The 24,838-nt window shown below is 39.4% G+C and overlaps 3 protein-coding genes across 3 annotated transcripts; 2 read left to right on the forward strand and 1 right to left on the reverse strand.

Moving 5' to 3' along the window:
• Nucleotides 1-36: 36 nt before the first annotated feature.
• Nucleotides 37-11,633, forward strand: LOC135612163 (26S proteasome regulatory subunit 6A homolog). The gene is made up of 10 exons (XM_065108044.1): nt 37-204; nt 315-431; nt 5,224-5,331; nt 5,932-6,123; nt 6,361-6,552; nt 7,407-7,525; nt 8,995-9,082; nt 10,044-10,163; nt 10,292-10,432; nt 11,259-11,633. Exons 1-10 carry the CDS (start codon nt 88-90, stop codon nt 11,334-11,336), a joined length of 1,272 nt encoding a protein of 423 aa, XP_064964116.1. The 5' UTR covers nt 37-87; the 3' UTR covers nt 11,337-11,633.
• A 482-nt stretch (nt 11,634-12,115) lies between these two features.
• Nucleotides 12,116-15,827, reverse strand: LOC103983929 (phosphatidyl-N-methylethanolamine N-methyltransferase). Its single transcript, XM_009401287.3, has 2 exons — nt 15,550-15,827; nt 12,116-12,575 (listed from the first exon to the last, which is right to left on the reverse strand). The coding sequence occupies exons 1-2, from the start codon at nt 15,807-15,809 to the stop codon at nt 12,326-12,328; spliced, it is 510 nt and encodes a 169-aa protein (XP_009399562.2). The 5' UTR covers nt 15,810-15,827; the 3' UTR covers nt 12,116-12,325.
• Nucleotides 15,828-18,763: 2,936 nt separating this feature from the next.
• LOC103983931 (serine carboxypeptidase 24-like) lies at nt 18,764-23,765 on the forward strand. The gene is made up of 9 exons (XM_009401288.3): nt 18,764-19,079; nt 21,819-21,926; nt 22,005-22,100; nt 22,179-22,271; nt 22,340-22,425; nt 22,513-22,913; nt 23,000-23,095; nt 23,200-23,305; nt 23,394-23,765. The coding sequence occupies exons 1-9, from the start codon at nt 18,833-18,835 to the stop codon at nt 23,535-23,537; spliced, it is 1,377 nt and encodes a 458-aa protein (XP_009399563.2). The 5' UTR covers nt 18,764-18,832; the 3' UTR covers nt 23,538-23,765.
• Nucleotides 23,766-24,838: the final 1,073 nt, after the last annotated feature.

Genomic DNA, 24,838 nt, shown 5'->3' on the forward strand with positions numbered 1-24,838 from the left:
CATAATTTTAATTCTGACTTTGGTGAGGAGCCCCGCACTTCGCAAATAGCACTCTTGCGCAGTTGCGCTCTGCTTCAACCCCAATCCATGGCGACGGCGATGGCGGAGGATCCCAACTTCGAGGACGACCAGCTCTCCTCCATGAGCACCGACGACATCATCAGGGCCTCTCGCCTTCTTGACAACGAGATTCGAATCCTCAAGGTTTGAAACCCTAGTTGATTCTTCTTCCTTGAATGTAGGGTTTTATGATTTACTCCATTTTTGTCTGTTCGACCCAATCTGATTCCTGAATCTGTTGGCGTTGGATGCAGGATGAGCTGCATAGGACGAACCTCGACCTGGAATCCCTCAAGGAGAAGATAAAGGAGAATCAAGAGAAGATCAAGCTCAACAAGCAACTGCCTTACCTCGTCGGGAACATCGTCGAGGTCAGTTCCTTTACCTTCCCTTTTTTTTCTCTGCATTCGTGAAACCATTAGTTTGCTTCTGTTCCATTTTGGGTAAAACTTTATCCTTCGCTTTCCATTATAATTTCAGTAGGCATATTAGTTTTTTTCTTAAATCTACTTGTGCCCCCAAGTTTAGCCCGACATCGGGAAGTGGGTAAAGACTTGAATTGTCCTTGTCCAGAAGGGCTGGATGAGTTTACCATCATTAACCTGACTTAGGATTTTGAGCTAGTGATCACTCTTAATGAGTTAATTAATCAATTATTATCTGATAAGACCGTAGGGTTTTATCATAGAAAGGATTTTATCATAGAAGAAAAGAAAGAAAATGGATGATCACTTCGAGGAGATCGGCCTCCTAAGGTTTGCCAAAAAACTGGAATAACATTTCATAGATATATGAAAAGAAACAGATACATCCATATTTATAGAGTTTCACCCCCGAGTTTATCAGGACTTGGACTCCTAATAAATAAATAAATCTCAAATAAGCCTCTATCCGACTCTTACTGAGCTAGACAAAATAAAATATTATTCAAAGCTAAAAAAATAAAAGGGATCCTAACAATTCATCCCCCTTCAAATCAGCCTTGTCCTCAAGGTTGAGCAACATCAAACTCTGGGAGTTTCTCTTTTAGCACTTCAGTCACACGATATCTGCGGCGCATCGCAACTTGTTGATCAAGTAAGTAGGGTTTCCACTTCTTGATAATGTAAGTAATGGGTCGGCCTTCCGGTGTAGTAGTCATTGCAGTCTTTTGAAGAATCCTCTCCATTCGATGGCTAGTGGCAGTTGTGGCTTTACTTCCACGTCTTCTCTTTAGGATCATCTGCTTTCCATTAATAAAAAACCTCATAATTAGTTTAGAAAAATTTCAAGAAACATCACCTAGGGTTGATAGTCATTCAATTCCAAGCACCACTTCGAAGTCTTACAAGGGTAACAAAAAGAAATCCGCAACTCTTGGCCTTGTATAATCAACACTTGGCCAAGCAACTCTTGGCCTTGTATAATCAAGTCTTCCAAGGCTATCACAAGTTAAAATTCGTCCATCAACGACTTTTACTTTGAATTTTTCATAGCCTTCAATGTGGTAGGCCAATCAGTTGGCAACCTTACTGTCCATAAAATTGTTAATGCTACCAATATCAATCAAAACTGTAACAGGTTGATGTTCCAAAGTTCCTCTAACTTTCATAGTTTGCGGGTTAGAGTAGTCGGCTAATGCATGCACTGTTTGTATGATAGGTCCAACATCTTCATCAGAATCAATACCTTCATGATCGGAGTCCACATTGTCAGCTTTCGATTCCTTCCCAATTGGTTCAATCATTAGAAGTTGCCTTTGTTTACATCGGTGTTTCTTACTTCACTTTTTATTACAGTGCTAGCACAAACCCTTCGTTGATCTTTCCTTAAGTTCTTCTCAGGTTAGTCTTCGGATGTTAGGATTTCGGCTGAGAATAGATGGGGCAGGTGGCTTGCTGATCATATGTTTGTTGTTACTTTTGTTTCGACGATTCTCTCTGCTGATTTTTTCCTCATGCAAACGTGCAAATGAGATTGCGGCTGTCATAGTGCGGGGTTGGCGAGCTTTGACTTAGCATCGGATATATGGATTAAGTCCTTCGATAAATGTTCCCACCAGTTGTCGTTCAGATCAGTCTCTAGCTTGATTTGACAATCGTTCAAATTTTTTCTGATATCTTAACCCTGTTAATGAATTTTAACGAGCTGACTATCAACATTCTCGTATTCAGATGGTCCAAATCGAACGAGAAGTCCTATCTTAAATTGCTCCCATGAGGGGACCCCGTGACAGGCTTCATACCAATCATACTATTGGATTGCATCTCCATCTAGTTAGATTGAAGCTATTTCTACCTTGGATTATTTTGGAGTTCTGTGAAAACGACAAAATGTTTCTACCCTAGAGATCCAACTGGTTGGATCTATATCTTCCCATCTTGGGAATTTCACCTTCATGCAGGGGTAGCTTATGTCCTGTTCTTGGTTCCTTTTTTCGGTGTCTCCAAGTCGGTTCAACGTAAGACTTGAACTTTCATCTTGTTGAAGTTTGTTGAAGCTCTCCAGTAGGCTCCTTATGAAATCATTAAAATTTTCTTCCATTCCATTCTCAATTCTGGTTTCCAAGGCTTCTAGTTGAGCTTTCACTGAATTATCGATAGCCATTCCATACCACTCTAGATCTGTAATCCCTGACTCTTGCTTCTGGTGTCTAGTCAAGGGCATTAGCACTGCCCTATTCGGTGTGACTATTGTGAAGTTTGGCTTGAGGCAGCGTTGAGGGCGTGAGAGATCGTGAAGCTATCGAGGAAGCGGACGTCGAGAGCAGCATGAGGGCTCGCTGCGAGGAGGACACTGCTGCCAAGGTTGAGAGGCAGCGATGGTGGCGTGGCTAAGAGCAGCGTTGAGGGCGTGAGGGATCGCTGCAATGCTGTCGAGGAAGCAGACACCGAGAGCAGCGTGAGGGCTCGCTACGGTCGCTACGAGGAGGCTGTTGCTACTGAGGTTGCTTTGTTTCTGTCACTGCGTGGAGGAAAGGTTGTTGCTAAGGCTAAGAGGCAGCGGTGGTGGTGCGGCTAGGAGACAACGACGATCGGTATGGGGAGTTGCCCTGTTTCTATCATTGCATGGAGGAAGATTGCTGCCGAGGCTGAGGAGAGAGATGGCGGTTGCAGTGGCTGGGGTGTGAGATGGCGACGGAGGGGGTTACAGATGTCGATCGCGCACGATCGCTATGTGTGCGGTTGGAGGCAAAAGCGACGCCGCAAGCGGCTGCGACCCAAGGTGAGGCAGCGAGGGTCGCAGGTGACGCTGGGCGCTACTGGCGACGTCGTCTTTGGCGAAAGAAATGGTCTCCTTCTCCGCACTGATCGCTTGACAATAGTTGAGAGAGATGGCGATTGCGGCGGTTGGGGTGTGAGATGGCGATGGAGGGGGTTGTAGATGCTGATCGTGTGTGGTCACTACGTGCGTGGCTGGAGGGCGGCTACAGTGAAAGGTGGGATGAGGCTTGGGCTTCTGCAGCGGAAGGTGGGATGAAGAACGACCACGATAACATCTAGGGTTCGGAGCAGCGAGAGGTCGTTGAGGCCAGGAAACAGTGGCGATGGCCCTTTCTCACTCGAGCGAGATGGGGCGCGACTACCGACTACACTTTTTTCTTTTGTTTTGTTTTTTTTGTTTTTAGATGATAGCTGATGATGGCTGCAGCGATGAACTGATGTGAGAAATTGTAATGAGAATGCTGAGGATTGTTGCTCTGATACGAAAAGATAAGATCCTAGGGTTTTATCATAGAAGAAGAGAAAGAAATGGATGATCACTTCGAGGGGATCGACCTCCTAGGATTTGTCAAAAGATTGAAATAACATTTCATATATAGATGAAAAAAAATAGATACATTCATATTTATAGAGTTTACCCCTAAGTCCATCAGGACTTGGACCCCTAATAAATAAATAAAACTCAAATAAACCCCTATTCGAGTCTTATTGAGCTAGACAAATTCAATAAAACATTATTCAAAGCTCAAAAATAAAAGGTATCCTAACATTATCCCTTGAGCTGGGCATAATAAATGTCATCAGAGACACTGATCTAAAACTTGACATGGTGAGCAATCCGAGTGGGAAGGGGTCATTTGTGTATGAGGCCAAATTCGTGGATGAGGCCAAAGGTACATAATAACATGGAGCCACCACTAGGCAGATTATAATGCCTCCGGTTTAGTCCCACATCAGAAGCAGTTAGAGACTTGAATTAAGTTAGAATATGTCTTTACTACTAATTTGAACCTAAGCTTCTTTAGCCAATGGTTTGGGCTCAATAAGTTAATTGGTCCATTATCTTATTGTGAGATAATTTAGATCCTTCAAAACCCTTGTATTTGGGAGCTTAATTATTAACAAAATGTCTTTCTGCTGTAACAGAACTTTATATTGTTATAAAAGCTTCAACGAGGTAAATTTCTGTTCACAATGACTTCAAATTTAGTCTTGCAAAAAAGATAGCTCGTCTCGGCTATTGCTTTGCCATCTCAACTGGGACATGTTCTGTCTCAATTTTATTCTTCTCTTTCTTCTGTTTAATTTTCATATAGTGTGTAACTCTTCTCTCTTGCACAAATATAGAGGGATATTGTTTTGATCTATTACTTGTCCCGATATGCACTGTATGATACAAGTCTTAGCACATATGGTATTCTGATAATTGAAGCATACGGTTGGCATATGAAACCAAAGTGGCTTCTAGGAAATTAGATACCCACCAATCACAAATTTGAAAAAAAAAAAAAGATAACTAATAATTGATTAATTGTAAACTGCTACTGTATAGAACTTGGGATAATTTAGGTGTCATTTGTTGAATTGGAAATAAATCTGCTGTATTCCATTAGGATACTCAACATCTTATTATATCAAATTAAATCTAAATTTGTTCTCATGTTTTTGCATTTTATTTATTTTTGGTCAATAAGATGAATGTTTTTTAAAGCATCATTAGAAGTTTAATAATTAAATTGACACGATGAAACTCTGGTAACTAGAAACAGTACCTTATTCTTTCTTTTATTGTTCCTTGTGAGAGTGGTTGTGGATCCCAGATGGAAATTCAAATATTTTCACCCATCTTATTTGTGTTATAGCATATAATTTTACTTTTTTTCTTTTATTTAGTGAATGTGCATAATTCTAGTAAATTAACTGAGGGTATACTGATCATATACGCTTTTGTGTTGTCTAGATTTTGGAGATGAATCCAGAAGAAGAGGCTGAGGAAGATGGTGCAAATGTTGATCTGGATTCTCAAAGGAAAGGAAAATGTGTTGTCTTAAAGACTTCCACGCGACAGGTAAGCTGGAGCCCTAACTCATTTCTTCATTTTTTTTGTCTGCTTTACGCTGCTTGCTTCTATTCCATATTCTCGGATGTTTGGTGGATTTGTCTACTGAATGTCTTGATAATTGATCAGCTAAACTTACTGAAAGTCAAGCTGTGGCATACTTTGATAATCATATGGCTGCACAAGTTGCCATTGATTCTGGATTTTTACAATTGTTCATTTTGTTTTAGCTGACTCTTCTTTTTGGATTTCGTTAGTTACTTGAAAGTTAATTGTGAAGCATCTCTGTACAGTTTCATGTTCTTATTTGTCCTTTTTTCAAGAAAATTAGGCAAGTGGTCGTCTGAAGCTTTCAGAATAATTGTAGTATGTTATACTACAGACTTACTGCTTTCAACTTTAACTAACTGAAAGTCAGTCTTTGGGTAGGAAAATGAAATGTGATAACTATAGTGCAGTTCTGAATGGTATATCTCTTACTTCATTTATTGCAATATGTCACTTCCTGAGAAGCTGTGAGTTGATGGTTGTTCTTGATACCTGACTGTGTTTAGCAATCTACTGAAGGTAATGGAGGCTTATTCTTGTTTGTTTCTTTTTTTTTTCCAGACAATCTTTCTTCCTGTTGTTGGGTTAGTGGACCCTGATAAGCTAAAACCTGGTGATCTTGTTGGTGTCAACAAAGATAGCTACTTGATCTTGGATACTCTACCATCAGAATATGACTCACGAGTGAAGGCAATGGAAGTTGATGAAAAGCCAACAGAAGATTACAATGATATAGGAGGCCTTGAGAAGCAGGTACCTTAAAAACTTCCTGTGTCCATACAAGTAATTTGACCACCAAAATTTTATTTCTGTCATGACTTTGTTGCCAAGACTAAATGTTTAGGCCTCAGAGTTATTGGACCCTTCCCTAAGTTTGTCTTCTTAACTTATATTTCTTCAAGTAAGAAAGTGGTCAATTACTTCTGAAACTCGTTCTTTGTACTAGAGAACCTGTCGATATTAAATTTTTACTTCTGTTTGTAATTTCAGATCCAAGAACTTGTTGAGGCAATTGTGTTGCCAATGTCCCACAAAGACCGCTTTCAGAAACTAGGGATCCGTCCCCCTAAAGGAGTGCTTTTGTATGGACCCCCTGGAACTGGTAAGACTTTGATGGCACGTGCATGTGCAGCACAAACAAATGCAACTTTCTTGAAGCTGGCAGGCCCTCAACTAGTTCAGGTACTTTTAAAATCAATACTTCTTTTTTCTACGTCGAAATCGTAATAAATTTTTGGCTTTGAATATGTATCAGTTGAATTGCATAACATTTGAATGTTTAATCAAGAAAATTTGGCTTTTGAAATGTTGATAGTTCTGGTTAGGTTTTTAATTTAATTTCATGATTCTTTGCTAGTGAATGATGCAGAAATTATCTGTTATTAGATATTTGTTAGTACTTATTTTTTTTTTAGTCAGTTGAATGTTTTCTATTTTAGGGTTTGGTAGGATTTATGAACTTGTAGTAATTACTAAGTACAGCTAAAAAAATTGGGGTCTATTCTCTGAATTGCAATATTTTTTTTGTTATTTTTTTTGCTTAACTATCAAGTACATTTTACATTCCAGCATTTGTTTCTTTTGTTATCCCTTTTCCATGGATGCCTTTTGGCACTGTAAGAAGATTTGTACACTTAGACCAGTACATCATGATGATATCACCATGACATTTAAAACTTTTTTTATAAGCCTGCAATAAAGCCTCTTCTAAGCTTTTATATTCATATCAGATGAAGTCTTGGTCAACTTGATGATTAGATGCATGCATTACTACATGCATGATTAACAATGTCATTTTATGATACAGTTATTTCTTTACATTTTACTTTCTGAACTTTTGTGTTGGATTCATATGATCTGATGAATTCTTGGACATCTTGATTATTAGGTGCATGCACTAATACATGCATGATTACAATCACATCGTGTGATGCAGTCATGTCTTTGCATCTTACTTTCTGAAGTCTTGGATTCATTAGGGGACTGATTAATGCTGATGTTTGGCTAATTAGTGATTGTTTATCCAATTAATGCAGATGTTTATTGGTGATGGAGCAAAACTTGTTCGTGATGCCTTTCAGCTAGCAAAGGAGAAATCACCCTGTATAATTTTTATAGATGAGATAGATGCAATAGGGACAAAACGATTTGACAGGTCTGTCATCTCTTTTTTTCTTTAGACTTTTGGACAGTTCATGTTTTTGTTTTTAACAGTTGATAAGGTCTTACAATGTTGCAAGCATGTCATGATCATTTTCTCAGTGGCTAGGTCAATGTAGCACAAAATTTGACCCATGGCATTTTTTCACTGACACCAACAATATATAAGTTAATAACTTAATGAGCATGACATTTATTTTGAACATCAAATGGCAGGGTCTGACAACCATTGGTTACTTCATTGTTATACGAGTTATCTTCTTTGATGCATTATAATGTCTTTTTTGTTATACTAACAAGTTTATGTTTTTGTTCACTTCAGAATAGGGTAGCATGTTGATGGCTAGCTTGACATATTCATTTCCTGTTCTATTTTTCTTTGTTAGAACAGTTTGTTTGTTGAATTGTTTGCCTTGCAAAGAAAACAAGTAGAAAAAAACAGATATACACACAATTTTCATATTTTAGTCATCTTTAATTATGGCGGTGAGATGGCTAAAGAATCGCCTATCATGAAATCCTGGGAATTAGGTTCATACTGATGCAGGATGCTTTGAGTCTAATCTACTAATTAAAATTTTACATTATATAAGGATTTGGTATAGCAATTTTCACAATTCTAAAATGTTAGGAGCAGCATATTTGTCAGAGCATTTCAGTTCTTCTGCTAATCTACTATACAGTTAAGAAGCTACCTAGAGCATTCAAAACTTTTGAGAATTGGAAGGAGCTGGAGTCACGGAGGGATGCTAAAGAAAACTCCTGGTATACAAGGGTTTGGTTGTAAGATTATGCATTGGCATTACATTTATGTGGAGGGAGTATGTGTCAGTTATGCTGTCAGTTTATGTAATTGGATTGGTGGAGGGCCTTTATTTGTTACCAGAGTAACTCAAATTTTAGAGTGTTTCCTTTATAAGAGAGCCCAACTCAGTATCGGTGGTAAAACTATAGTTCTCCTTGCCATGGTCATGTGAATAGCTGCATTTTATTATTAGATGTGAAATACAGTTTACATACACCATATTTGATCATGGTATAGAATAACAAATTATTTGTCATTATGCATAAAAGATGCTGTTGATAACCAGTCCTGGGGATGAGAGTTTTGTTTAAAGCAAAATAGATTTGACTAAGTATTAAATTGCTATTGGTCAAGGAAGGCATTTAGGAAGTTCACTGGATATGGGATTGTTGTATTTGATGCTTATAGGGCTATCTTTCTTAATTAGAAACATAATCACCTACATTGAACTCTCAGGGGCATGTTTTTGAAGTGACTCTATTTGAACCTTTTGACTTCACTGCTTAGCTATTCATGTGGGTTATTAATGTTATACTTCCATAATAAAAATCTGAGCCAGTGATAGCAAAGAAATTTTTGCACTAAATAATGTCATGCCATAGTTGTTTTAATGAAAAGACATGATGCTCGAAAATTCTCTTTTTGCACTACCATTTCAGTGAAGTAAGTGGAGATAGGGAGGTGCAACGGACAATGTTGGAATTACTTAATCAGCTTGATGGTTTTAGCAGTGATGACAGTATAAAGGTCAGTGTTCTTGTTGATCTTGTGATTGGAGCAATATCTTTCCATTTCGATAGAAATACCCATGTGTTTGTAGCTTGAATATGATTCAGTTTAATGTAGTCTTCCCTACAGCACTACTAGCTTGTTTGTCACATGTCCTTTGTTGTTCTTTCTCTGAATCATTTAAAAAAAATTTTGTGCTGCATCATTTTTTTCTCTTTAGACCAAATTTAGTGATCCTGGCTACCTATCTGGATCAAAATTCTTAAACTGCATAGCTCTCCCTAGGTAAAAGTATTTGTCATTAGTTGCAGTAGGTAAGTTTATGGTGAAGCCTATGATAATGTTATGCATGAGATTCTTGGTTGTGTAGTACTAAATGCTATAAAAAAAATGTAATTATTCATGCCTGCTAGAAGTACAGGTTTGAATTTATTCTTTTGAGGATGCAGAGAGGTTTTGGAGTACATAACCAGCTTTTATGTGACTAAATGTAGACCATTAATGCAATAAACTTTAGAAATGTTAGAAACAAAATTGTGTTTTATATATGTTACACATGGTATGCTGATCTTGATTCTTGATGGAATCAATTTCGCTGCACCAAAGAGAGAGAGAGAGAGAGAATATTTGCTGACACATGCGATGTCATTAATTCCAGAAGATTCTCGTCCATTAGGTATTTTTGGTAACAAGCGATAACACTAGCACTGCACCTTCTGAGAGAGCCTGGATCAAAGTTGTTGGGTTTGGTAAAAATTTGAGACCAAATAAAAGCTACATGTGTTAGTCATTCTTAGGTACATGGTAAATTCAAACTATGTAACAGTGTGGTGCTTGCTTTAAGGTGTATTTGCTTGTCTTAGTGGATCTATGAATTTATATAGTTTGTGGTAAATGTGGCATTCTGATTCTCTATTACTTTTTTTTTTCATCTCTCGCTCTCTCTCACACAGACATACATGATATGGTTGGTTGTCAGGTCATAGCAGCAACAAATCGTGCTGATATACTTGATCCTGCTCTTGTGCGTTCTGGACGTCTAGATCGGAAGATAGAGTTCCCTCATCCATCTGAAGAAGCACGGGCTAGAATATTGCAGGTACCATAGTGTTCTTGTTGCAAGCAAATGCTTTACTAAGTTTTCACGTTGATAAAGAAACAGATCTATCATTTAATTTAGAAATACTTTGAAACGAGCGTGTATTTTCTTTTATTTATAAAATTTAGATCCACTCGAGGAAAATGAATGTGCACCCTGATGTGAACTTTGAGGAGCTGGCTCGGTCAACTGATGATTTTAATGGAGCACAACTTAAAGCAGTTTGTGTGGAAGCTGGCATGCTTGCCCTGCGTCGAGATGCAACTGAGGTTCTGTTCTCTTGCTTTCCTAATATTGTTCTTAATTTACACCTATACTGAATTGAACTCTACACCCCGCATAATTACGTTAGTTTGTGACTTCTTTATAGAAAAATCTTACATAATGTCAGATGATTAAGATAGAAATTGTACTGCCTGTTCAATGTATATTCCTTGTAGCTTGTTTCCTCTAGTAAGTACAATCATGCCTTCTGGTCACAGCATGTTGTTCCCTGTTCTATATACATAGGGTTTTAGAAAGCTGTAAGAGTTATGCTGCAAGACTTTATATATACCTGAGATGCTTCTAATCAGGAACACACTATGTTTTCCCTCTGGTTCTTATTGTCATCGAGTCATCAGACATTAATTAGGATGTCAATATCAATCTGGAACTGTGGGAACTAGACCGATCAAATCAGATTTGACCAATTTTGACCAGGAAATAGGTGGGCTCAGGGAACTTTTGAACATTGGACCAAGTCGGTTCAGGGACAGTGTCACTTTTTTTCTGTTCTGCTGTATCCTTGTTTATTCTATATTTATTATATATTTATAATCTAATCCTCACCAAGGCAGGACGGATCAAAACTGATCTAGTCGGTTTTTGTACGAGTCAGGAATGATATTATATTCAGCAACCTGAACTGTGGATGAGACGGGATGGGATAAGATTTTTTAGTCGTAGAGTGGAATGGTCACTGCCTTGTTATCCCTTTGCATGGAATGGCTTTGGTCTTTGCTCTGGATGTGATCAATTCATGTTTCATGGCTCTTTATATTAAGGTTGGTGCGATGAAAGCACTCGTCAACTAATATCATACTTTTGTTTCAGGTGACTCATGAAGATTTCAACGAAGGGATAATCCAAGTTCAAGCGAAGAAGAAATCCAGCTTAAATTATTATGCTTAGTGACGTGCGAGCAGTTAAACAAAGGTGTGCTAAGTATCCTTCCATCTTTCACGGCCTCTTAGTATGTTGTATCGTATTGTACTCGATTCATCTTGCAACTCAATGTCATGGTCTGGTACATTGGGATCATGCTCCACCGGATTGAGACTTAGTAGTGCATGATCTCTACAGTATTGTATTTATGTTTTTGCATGTATAAAGGTGTATTGAATAAAACTGGTGTCAGTGCGTTCATCAGGTAATCATTATTGTTCTCTGATTGGCTAATTGATATAAAAAGTGTGGCGTCACAGTGCAGATCTGTGTTCTTATTTGATATATCATTTGAGATAATATACAAATGTAAAAGATAATTAATATAGATTTATGTTAAGAAATAATCATGCCTCGACAATGCAAAGGTGTGCGAGGCAGAACCATCTATTACATGCATGGGAAGAAGATAGCAAGCTTACAAGGTCTGACCTTTCATTCAACCCAACTGAAATCATAAATTGATTAAGATAATATTTTTTTTATCTAAAATTATCAACTCGTCTGTAGAGATGAAGTCAAAAATTAATTATATGATAAAACATATCGAATACAAAATAATAAAAATTACGAATGGTATTACACCATTGGTAATTTATTTATGTATATATTGTTCGATATCATGGAACAGAATAATAGAAAAAGATAAATAATGAATTATTACAGTCGAGATAGTAAACTGTGCACGGAACATCCAGCTTCAATAATAACATGGAGAGAGGCTTGGAAACAAGCAGTGGAGAGACTTGAGACAGCAAAACACACTTAATTATCGAAAGAACATAGATCTCATAAAAGTATTAATCGTGAATGTAACTCTGACAGAAAAAGAATCCCTAGGATCAAGTTCATAGATCTCATAAAAGTATACGAATTGTTCATCCAAGCAAAAAGAACTGAAAAGATATCGCTCCGATGTCGGAAAAATGTGCCTCTTGGATTCCTTAACTGATAAATCAGTTTAGGGGCTTAGCTCTGGTTGTTGGATCTTCTGTGGATTCCACCCATATCATAAAAACATATCCCAGAATCCAGAGGAAAATGTACTGGAAAGGGACCCAACATAAGCATGCCAGTAGACTCAGGATGCTTCCAACATATTGCGGATCCTTTATGTACCCAAAAGGGAATTCTGTAACCCAGGGGATATTCTTGCCGAATCGTACACCGTAATAAGTGCCTGCCTCACCGAGCAACTGATACACCCTGTCAAAGGATACGAAAATAGTGTCAAGAACCATAATCAGTACATTATCAAACTGAATTCTCGGTTATCAATCAACTAGGAGACGTTGACAATGAATAATTCCAACTTTGGCTAGAATAAATGAACACATCAGTAATTTCTAAAACTAGCTCCTTAGTTTGACATTGGCATTAACCGAGTTGCATTGACTTTTACTACTAGAATACCAGAATTACGTGCATGTAGATCTCAACATTATCCTCGATAACTAAAATGTAATCCATGTGTAGCTGCATAATTAGTAGATCAGGAAAAGAAAAAAGGAACTAGGAACTATGTGATACATCAACACGATGGCATTCACATGCAGTATAGGAAAAGAAATTAACTAATGATATAAAAAGGCTGTTCGATAAGTGACTTTAAGTGTCTTCAAAGAAGAGCATTTTTTTGGTGGATTAAAAAGTGCAATAATGATGATCTCATTTGCTGAAAAAGGTTGAAAGTAACTAATTGCCAATAGACCAAAAAACATTTTGGGTTCTGGTTCATGCTGTAACACCGTTAACAAGCATTACAACACAGCTCAAAATGAATGAAAGTAAACTTAGCTACTAGGATGGAAATAATACTTCAGAAAAATGCTATAAAGAGCAATGCTTGTAATTTATCTAACAGGTCATGCAAAGGACTCTGGACTGTTAATCAGCAGAGGAGCTGGAGAAGTTAAGAGTTGATCGCTCTCGGTGGTGAGAGGAGGAAGAGAAAGGCCTACAAAGACTTCTAAAACAAAAAATCATAAAATCAGGGTTGATCTCTTAGTTTGACTAGTGACCGTAAGGCTTGCTACTCTTGTTGCTGAAGATGCTAGAGTAATCCTAGGGAAAACATGCTTGTAAGCATCAACTATCAGATTTTTTTTTTTCTATGGCTATCACAGAAGCTCACATAAACTTCTATAAAATAAAACGAGTCTGTTATGGGCTACAAGAGCTTATCTAACGGTCTAATACCCTATCCCATCAACATCCTATGATCTTCTTCGCTAGATTAACGACGCTCATGGCAACAGATCCGGCATTTACTTTGGATGAAAGCATTAGACAAACGAATCATATTTACCACTAACTACTTTTTGAAGTCTTGGCTCCTGAAATCTTATTCTTTCGGCAGGTCAAGATGTTGTGTCAGAGTCTCAGCTTCTCATCATTGTCAAACTATTCCTTGCTCCAGGTATAAGGTATTCATGCTTTCAAATTAATTTTCCTCTTCATAATCTGTTGATACCAGACAAGGATATTAACAAATCATAATTAAACCTTTGACTAGTAATTAATAATCTATTTTGTCAATCATTTTACCATGATAATTTCATTGTCCTCGACATTACTAGTTAGGCTCATTATAGAGGTCAATTGGACAAAATCTACCTGATCCAGTAAAATATTAAAGAAGCTGATTAATCTCGCAGCAAATAAATTAATTAAATTGACAAACTCTGCATGTGTAAGGAAAAACTAAAGCAGGGTGCTAGATTAAACATAGACAATGATGTTCCTTTGGATGTTATATTTTTCCTTCTTTTTTAACATATTCTAATCGGTTAACTGCGCATGAAGAACGAAAGAAACTGATTGTGAGATCAGGTCTCATATCAAGTGCATTATGTTGATCAGTCTAGAGAGACACAACCATAAGTAAATGATGCATAAATCTTGATGACGATATCATGGCAAAAGCAAAGGTGATATCATGGCAAACAGTGTTACAGGAAATTAGTATAAAGAAAATGGATTAATGGTTAAAAGAGAGATAGAGAGGTATATTCAACTACAATCAAGAAATATAATCCTAAATGATGGAAAGGTTCATCTGCTACATTATACTCATCCAAAACAACAAATAATTTGGTAAAAGGAAATAACTTTGGGTTATAAAGCAAGCTTGAAAGCTGCAGAATTCTTCATCCCAAAAGAAAAGGTATAACCATTGACAGGACTTTCTTGTTTGCAAAAGAACGCCGGAATTCTGTGCAATTCAGATCATAGAAAAGTGTTCCTTTCCATTATCTTTCAACTGCTTCACCTCTTCCTAAGCTGGGACTATTGACAGTTACCTACCCATCACAGAAATTTTGAAGTACAATGCTAACAGAGGTTAGCTACGGCTCCACATAACTCAAAAGCTCATCTTACATCAATCACTCCAAACCAACCCCACAAATGCTGAACTTCTGCCAAAAGTTTGTTCTTGCCATCACTAGCAATGCTCATGAACAAATATATATAGAATTCCTGGTTTATCTTACCAATTACCAGTGTGTCACATATCTGCATATATATATATATATATATATATATATATATATATATATATATATATATATATAAACAACTCTCAAATAATCATTTCATACCAAGAAAATGAATAATGAACTTTATACAAAGACTCCCACCAGTGTATGGTGGTGAAATGAAAGAGAATCGTTTAAGATAGTATAGACATGTGCTCAAACGATTACCGTTTGTTAGTGATACGAGGAGAGGTAGAGAAAGACTAAAATGATGTTAATAGAAAATATCAATAAAAATTTAAATACTCTATACTTAACGTATGATTTTATACATGGGATAACTAGCACAGCAAATATATTAGAATGAAATATTCACAAAAGATTGCTTTTTAAAAATGAAAAATTATATGATCAGCACGTGAACTTATTATAATGAAATATTTACAAAAATGAGCTAGCACAAATAAACAAGAGAGAAACCAAAATGCATGTCAAGTTTCTATAGTAACCATCACCAAGAAAACAACTTTTTTCTCCAACATGGTAATTCTAGTAATGCCCTTCCAAATCAAACATAAAAGCCCGCATGTATTAACCCAACATCATCAGTAGTTGAGACAGTAGCACAGTCACGCTGAGTTCCCACGCCATTGTCACAAGTCATTTTGATCCCAACAACAACAAGAAGAAGAAGGGCTCACTTGAAGTTGAGGAGCTGGCCGAGAAGGAAGAGGACGACGCAGTACCACGGCGGGCGGGAGATGCGGGCGACGGAGAGGAGGGAGACGAACTGGATGGCCTTGAGGGCGTGAGAGATCTGGGCCATCCGATGGGAAGGGTCCGCCCCCTTCCCGCACAGGTCCACCCACGCCTGCGGGAGGTTCCACAAAAGGTAGTAGAATGGAAAAGGTAACACCACCCCCACGCTCACCGCCACCGCCACCGCCGTCGCCGCGCCCATGGTTCCCCCCCCCCCCCAACCCACGCTTTCCGACCCATGGAAGCCTTTTCCTAAATCGAGGTCCAGCGGTCCAATCCGGTCCAGACCTCGTGACATCAGGTCGGTTCGAACCGCTCGGTTCGATTTCTTATTTCCAAGGCTAATTAATGGTTCATAGGCTTGTCTTTTGGGGAATGCATGTGGTGAGGTCTGAGTATTTATATCGTCACTCATGAGAAAATGTGATGTTGTGAATTAAGGGTTAATTTCATGGCTCAGTCAGTAATTAAAGGAGGAGCTATACATACAACGGTTAATTTCAGTTTTTAGTTTGTTTGATGTTAATCACCAAGTACAATGGTCTTCATCAGTTTGACTTCAATCTATTAGGAACATCTGAAAAGTCAACATTGACCACGAAACTTCGGTGTGACCAAAAGAAGAAGATCATAAAAACTAAGTCCATCCGATTAAGACTGATAACGTAGTCAAACCGAGGTTGTCAAACCCAATTATATCGGTCCAATATAAAATATATCTAAAATATTTCATTTAATTGTGAATATTTCTTTTAATTAAATCAACCGATAATTAAAATAATATTATAAATTTTTATTTTTTTATTATTAATTTAAATATCAAAAAATGTATTCCACATCTTAAATGAATTTAAAATTTTTTAAGATTTAAATTAAGTCCAACTAATCTAACTTAATGTATAAAAAGAATTATACATTTGAAAATTATTGAAGAAAAGGATAGAAGATAAAGAACAATTATTGAAGAAGCTTATCGAAGAAATGAAAATGTTTCAATAACATGTTTCCTCTCTTATATATACAAATTAGGAGAAAAAAAATTTCTCAAGAGGATTTTTTTCAACAGAATAAAGAGATTTCCTCGTATAGTTGGAGAAATCTTATTTCTATTATACCCCGCAAGATGGTACTATGATAAAGATATCAATCTTGGATTGATGCAAATAATGATTTACAAACGAGATATTCGTGAATAGGGCAAGAGCAAATCGTTGCTATTGTTGCGATTGCCGTTGCCCTGAGGGCACAGGGGTTCCCTTCGTTCTCCCGTCCTTCGTTCTCCTTAAGTCCACCGACTTTTGGCAGATCAGCGAAGGCTATCGCGGTGAGGAATATGAGGATTGGCCGTAGAGCCTCTTAGAAACTTCACTTTTCTCACTGCTCTAATACTATGATAAAAAGAATAGAAAATAAGAATAATTATTGAAGATGCTTTACGGAAGAAATGAATATAACTTAGGAAATTACAAGGTTTTGATAGTCACATGTTCTCCTACCTCCGGCTAAATCAGAATTTACCTTCCCAGGAAGCTTTTGCCAACTCCCAGGCCTGCAATAAGATAATAGAAACTTTTGGGAATGCTAACTGCTGGCAGCCGGTGAGTTCGTATTGATTTTCCTGCCAATTCACAGCCCATTAAATTTCCCATCTGTCGCTGCTGCTGCTGTTGCATGTGGATAGAACACTGCTCGCTGAACAACACCCACTTGATTCACTCCAGATGAACAGTCATTCCCTTTTTAGTTGTTCATCCTGAGTTACCACACTCTCTATCTTTCATGTCAGAACTACAGCATCAGATGCATGATTTCAGAAATGAAAACAAGAACAAAGTTTACCTTGTGTTCTCTTTAGTTAGGCTTAGCTGGTCCTGGAACCCATCACTGCTGTGTTTGACCTTGTGTTCTTCCTTCCTGCTTCCTTTTGATGGCAAAGCATGCTCATTTATATCGCCAACCACACCTAGAACTTGAAAAGATCCTGTAGCTCGGCACTGAATTCAAACCTCGAGTAGTGAACCTAAGTAATTCTCCACCTTCTCTCCGCATGGTATCTTGTTCTATGATCAGAGCAGTTAAGGTTTCTGCTGCTAGTAGGTGGTCCTCGGCTCTGCTACTTCCACAGTCAATCCCACCTCATTAATACCACACCCCTGTATGTAGTATGTCCATGTCCGAGCTTGCAGCCAAGCCTCTTGAGAATAGCACAATGGATGACAGATCTAATACAGCCAAATCACCCAAAAATCCCGGTACATGTGACCCTGAAAAGAGACTCCCCAGTGTGGACTTTTGCCCAACCTAAACCATTGTGAAAAAATAGTAGAGCGAGAAGAATAGCCATGTTTGACCAACTCTGCACACATCACATCTTGAAAGAAGTGATGATAAGGGTGGCGATGGTTTGGATGGGTTGTAGTGTATGCATGTAAAACCATTAGTAGACATACAAGCATCAGCTTAGTGTGCGGTATGAGCTTACGCCGAGAACCATGGCTTTAAAGAGTGCAATGAAAGAACCCAGCTGAGGAAGCTGCACTTGCCCATGCTTGTCTGCTTCAGGCTAGGGGGGACAAGGGCAGGAAAACCTGTTGATCCAGCAACCAAGTGATAAGATATTTATTTTGGGAGGTCAAACGGTCAAACCCTCACGAACAAGGGTTACCACGAGGGTCCCATTTGTGTGGACGAGCATATATTCCATCTTCTACCTTCACAATTTAGGTTAACATAGCTACTGAAAGAGGTCATTGTTCCTTGACAGTGAATGTTGCAGTATCGTTTCCTGTTTACTTCTAATGAAAACTCAAATGGAATCATTCTTTCCCTCTCCATCTGACTTCAGGACCACATGCAACACTCACAAAACAAATACAGGCAAGATAGAGAGAGAGAGATAGACGAACGTACATTGTGTTGCATTTATGGTACTGTTGTTTGGGTCTGCAGTAAATACTAATGGCTAACACATAGAGCGGCTAACCTTCCTTTACCTCTCACCTACATTACATGTGACACAATTGTTTAAGCATTTAACTCCCTTTATGGAGTCCACATAGCTTTATATAAAAACATATTTACAACTTTAAATCGTCATCCGCACAGTCCTCGTTTGGCCTTCTATATATATACACCAACGCATACCTATGAGCCAAACGTCCCCCTCCCTCAAGAGGAACGCAGGAAACAGTGCGTTGAGGGAGATTGCTTTGGCTGGCTGCAATAATGGGTGGACGGTGGAGCGGCCCCTCCCTATCTTTGTTCCTCGTCTCTCTCCTCCCTTTGCTCGCTGCCGCCGATCGACAAGCTCTCGACCGGATCTCGGCGCTCCCGGGGCAACCGCGGGTGTCCTTTGCGCAGTTCGCCGGGTACGTCACCGTGAACCAAGAGAGGGGAAGGGCCCTCTTCTATTGGCTTACCGAGGCTGTCACTGATGCTGCCAAGAAGCCTCTGGTTCTTTGGCTCAACGGAGGTCAGTCCTCATCTTTCTATGCTCTCTCTTTTTACTCACTCGAGACTCATGACTTCTTGCTATAATTCAACTCATTCTACTCTTAGCCTTCTTTCTCTCTTCTCTCTACTTGGGTCGTTGGTGTTCGACGAAAGAGACCTTAAGATCATGCAGTTTGAATCTTGATCAGGCTATCAAAGAACATAGTCGTTCTTCGTCTGCTCCTTTCTATTGCTAGCCTACCTTTGATCTCCTAATAAGATTAAAGAAAGAGCATATCCTTCAACACTTTCATCAAACTCCTCCTATATTTTGTGTTCCTGTTGTTTGTTTCTAAAGATTTGGAAAACGCCATTGATTTCGAAATGATGAGGAGGCTGTCGTTGGTTTACAATAACTGCGCACAATAAATAGCCAGGCCGACACTTAATGACCCTATCCCAATCTCCTGCTGACGTGGAATCAGATCTGGCTGCCGCCGAGGCATGCAGGAATCCGACAAAACCCTGAAAGTTAACATGCTTAACGCAGCGCATAAAGGATGTACGCATACATACATAATACATACACAGAGGGTAAAATGGAAACCGTGGAGTAGGAATTTTGGGATATTACAGGGTTGGATTTTCTGAAATGTTTGCTTCTTTGCTTGTTGTGTCTGCATGTCAGCGCGTGGATCACTATTCTCTAGGAAAGGGTACAAAGGCGTCAGCTCTTGTTATACTAAGCTGAATTCTTGTGTTTGTGTTTGATCAACATCCTAAGAAATTAATATTCATTGCTTTAGTTGCTCAGACTATGATAATGGTGGTTGTGATTATATAATTTGAAGTAGTTTCCTTGTATCATATAGGCATTGTAATGATTCATCTTAAGAAATTCTTACTGAGATCTCAGTCTGCCGCAGCATATATAGTATATGGCAGACATGGATAGAACACCAAGCAACTTGTGTGTGTCAGAGTGTGTGTGTGTGTGTCTTCTCCTCCTCCCAAAATTTATATCTCGAGTCAAGATTACTAGCGGGAAGGCACTGGGCAACAAGAGTGGCAGCACTATGTTTTCATTTATTTTGCTACCGTCCACTGTAAGATGCATGAGAGTTCAACTAGACTATTATTGATGGTAATGGCTCTAGATGATATATATGGTCAGCACTTGAAGCTTGAAATGATATATATAGCTCGGAAGTCTCGCACTACCCATATATGATAATGCAGTGTAGGAAAGTTGGAAGCATCCCATTCTGGAAGAAAAGCCTCCACCATGCTTTTCTGCATTCAGTAGTGACTGCTGTGGTCACAAAGTGCTGCCTGCATGTTGGAAGATTAGCTTTGCCCCACACTCTATGCACTGACAGTAAAAGATAGATGAAGCTAGCTTTGAAGTGCTTCAAGCTTAGATACAAGTTTTAACATAAAGGCAAAGTCTCCCCTTGTTTAGATCATCATTTTAAAGTGATAACAAAGTTGTCCAAGCTCAAGTTTCAAATGGTGCAGCAGAAGTGTGTTCGAGAGACGACTATATAAAATAGTCAGTGGGACATTTTGGCCCGAAGAAAAAGGATCAACAAATGGAAGTCTAAGCTGGTATGCTTGTGCACCCCCATGAGCAAAAGATCCAAGGCTGCAAGTTTGCTCATCTTTTCTTCAAATTCTCTTTGTTTCTTCCGCTGTCATCATCACCACAGTGGGGAAAGAAGCAACACCCTGCACAGGTGCAGCAACTTTTGCTTGCAGCTTTACTGCCAAGTCTTGGTTTGTAGTCTGAAAGGGTTGGGGAAAAGGAATAGATGTCAGTGCCCCCACTGTGTGTTATTATCCTTAAGCTTCCATGTTTAGGTAGTCCCCATGGTTTGACTTGGTGGTGGCAGTGCAAATGGGGGGAGGGGGGGGGGCGGGGCGCGGAGAAGGCAGAAGGCTATTGCGCCTTTAGAGCACGCGTGATGGACAAGGATTGAGTTGGGTGGCTGTCCCTCTCATCAACAAAAGTGGAGAGCTTGATGTTTGACGCAGTGTTCTTCTGGGTGACTCATGTTGGGTGTTTCACTCCTGCCATGTGAGAGACACCATGGCTTCTGGAAATATTATTGCCTACCATATATGGGGTCCATAAATAATCAATTTATGAGAGGACTTGAAATTGAAACGACATAGAATTTATCTATCTTCTTTAATGAGTTATTTATGCATAAAAACATTTTTCACTTTATATATATATTTTTTAGACTGCATATTATTGCTTTTATGTTGTGTTGTATTGCCCCATAATCCATCCTATAGACCATAATAAGATCTTAAGCTTTTATATTGTATTAGTGCCTTAATTTCATGCTTACTAGCCTGAAATCTCAAAATAGGATTCAAAGGGAAGATGAGATATAGCCTAAAACAGTTTCATGTTGCTAGGAGAGAATAAAAAATCACATCATATTATATGGAGTTGACTAAAAATTTATGAGCTTAAGCTTTTACATTGTATTAGTAATCTGCTCGGGGTAAGTTGCACCATAATTATAAGATTTTTGTGCCGTGTAATTGACTCTTTTTTGCTGTGAATCATGGTTTTTTGCTGTGAATCATCACTTGATTTGCTCGAACACTTCAAACTATAGAGTTGATATGATCGATAAGTTAAAGATGAGCATCAAACTATTACAATCGCATTATTAGGAATGGATAGATCGTTGTTGGATCCATACCCAAAATTTGCATGACCATGGTGATTGATCTTTTGCTGCCTCGCCAATTCTCGGAGCAGGACCGGGTTGTTCGTCGGTGGCTTACGGCGCTTCCGAGGAGATCGGCCCCTTCCGGATCGACCGAACTGGTTCATCCCTTTACCTCAACAAGTTCTCATGGAACAGAGGTGAGTGACCCCTGCAACATCCCTCGCATCTCCCCATCGCTCGATGTTTGATCCCACATCAACTCCTGATACGAGCAGAAGCGAACCTACTGTTCTTGGAATCCCCGGCCGGCGTCGGCTTCTCCTACGCGAACGTCAGCTCTGACCTCCAGAGCGTCGGCGACGAGCGCACAGGTAAAGGGAAGGCAGGCGGTTCACTCGCTGTGTTGACGTGCTCATGAGCTCTTCCTTCTTGTTCTTGCAATGTTGCAGCTCAAGATGCCTTGGCGTTCTTGATTCGTTGGATGTCGAGATTCCCGGAGTATAAGCATCGAGAGTTCTACATTTCTGGAGAGAGCTATGCTGGCACGTCCCTTATCTATGCTTCGGTACTGTGTCCCATTGCTTTATCTCATTGCTGTGTTTGGTTTCAGGGCACTACGTACCGCAACTAGCAAGAAAGATCGTCGAATACAACAAAGCTTCTTCCAGGCCTTTCATCAATCTCAGGGGAATTCTTGTGAGGATACTGAACTGAACGAAGTCAGCATCTTTTTCCTTTTGTATGTTGATTGATGAAACATTGCTTGGAGCTCCCGTTGTGCAGGTGGGCAATGCTGTCACGGACAACTACTACGACAGTCTCGGCACGGTCTTCTACTGGTGGACTCACTCCATGATCTCGGACAGCACCTATCAATCCATACTGTCGTCCTGCGACTTCAGATCCCCGAGGTCATCCCGCAAGTGCGATCACGTCGTCAACTACGCCGTCAACCACGAGTTCGGCGACATCGACCAGTACAGTATCTACACCCCCTCCTGCACCGCCCCCAACGCCACCGACGTGCAGCGGCTGCGGTTCAAGAACAGCCTCATCCACCGCCGGCCGGCCGGCTACGACCCCTGCGTCGAGAAGCGTGCCGAGAAGTACTACAACCGGCCTGACGTGCAGAAGGCCATGCATGCCAACACGTCCGGCATCCCCTACAGATGGACTGCCTGCAGGTATATAGCTCACTACCCTCGAGAGTTGTCGGTTTCAGATACAGCTTCAGAGGTCAGCGATGAACACTCTTTTTGGGTTCTTTCAGTGATATACTGATCAAGACATGGGCTGATGCTGATATATCGATGCTTCCCACGTACAAAGAGTTGATCAAAGCTGGCCTAAGGGTATGGATGTTCAGGTAAAGCACTAGAATGTAGCATAATAAGAGGATGTTCCTTCTTCTTCTTCTTCTTCTTCTTCTTTGGTTATACTGTGATTGATGTGAGGTTATCTATATAACAGCGGGGACACTGATTCGGTGGTTCCAGTTACAGCCACCAGGTTCGCCATCAGTCATCTCGGTTTGAAGACAAAGATCCCCTGGTATCCATGGTATTCCAGAAGGCAGGTATGTGATCAAGTGCAATACTCATCTGGTTGATTGAAAGATGGCATCCGAGCTTCTTCTTCCTTCTTACCCTGTTGCAATTGTGCAGGTTGCAGGGTGGACTGAGGTGTACGAAGGAATGACATTTGCCTCGGTGAGAGGAGCAGGGCATGAGGTGCCTCTCCTGCAACCAAGTAGAGCACTCCAGCTCTTCCAATCATTCTTGGCAGGGAAACCGCTGCCCAAGTCCTAAACAGCCAGCAGCCACATTGATGTCTCGGTCTCTCATTTCATCTAAAGCAGATGAACATGTGAGATTTGTTTGCTCACACATAAAGGTCATAACTCATAAGAAATCTTCGGATTCCTTGGTAGGTGATTTGTGGGAGATCTCTGATTTGTGATCGTTGGGATCCGAAACATTTTCTTATAAATGTATCGAATTGAATGAAATAATTGGCATGAACTCTCTCTCTCTCTCTCTCTCTCTCTCTCTCTCTCTCTCTCTCTCTGCATTATCAAGAATCATATCATATAGGATTAAAATAAAAGCCATGACAATGTTATCTAAACAGCTCAACTTTTCTTATTTCTTCTGTTCAGTAAGAAAGAATGTAATGCCCAAAAAACAGGTGAATGTTGAGACATTCACCAACCAAGTAAGAAATGCATTCACCAGGTCAGAAAGGTAGAATCAATTGCTTGGTTTTTCAGGTCAGTAATTTTTTTTTTTTTGTTTATCCCATTCAAATTATTTAGCATGTATAGTTCCAGGATTATAAAGCAAAACTATGATCACTTGGAACACTTACTAGAGCAAAGACTACAATACAACAGCAGTCTAAAATTTATATAACAGTGTGATGCAGAACAGCATAATTAGAAAATATTGCATAAGTGAAATATTAGCTTAAACATAGGGTTTGTAGTGGTGGATGGCTGTTTCATCTTCCAACAGGCCACTTTACTGAGAGATTGGAGCAGTAATTAAGTAGTAAGTAATGGGGCTTGATCTTCCATGCACATGTATTGTCCTGCTCATTTAGAACGAGACTACTTCAAGAATGGCACAAAGAGTGAAACTTTCTCTGCCAATTGGAAGAAAGAAGAGAGCTGCAAGCTGGTTCTCTGTGACTGTGGTCACAGAGAAGGAAAGCGATGCATCAGAGGAGACATCTGAAAGGAGGAGCAGTTAGGTGAATTCAGAGATCATTATAAAAGAACTCTTGTCCTCTCCACCACCACCATGATCACAACCAGGTCTACCACCAAGGCAACAGCTGCAGCATCTGAGAGAAGTAGCAGACACTTGTCTTCTGCCTGAATGCAGCTCGTCTCTTTCATGAACCTATAGAAAAGAAAGAAGCAACAGAGGATAAATAGCAAAAGATAGCCTTTCAAGCTTGTAGCAAAGGAGACCATGTCCTGTGCGCTCCTATATCTCTCTCGATCCATCTATCTATTTATTGGCACCGTCGGACTAAAAAATAAAGTATCGAAAGAAAAGAAAAAGAGACGAAAACTATTGGAACTCCTTAGAAAGAAGGGATAAAA

Source organism: Musa acuminata, chromosome BXJ2-5 (assembly GCF_036884655.1).
Source record: "Musa acuminata AAA Group cultivar baxijiao chromosome BXJ2-5, Cavendish_Baxijiao_AAA, whole genome shotgun sequence".
In the NCBI taxonomy this organism is placed as follows: Eukaryota; Viridiplantae; Streptophyta; class Magnoliopsida; order Zingiberales; family Musaceae; genus Musa; species Musa acuminata.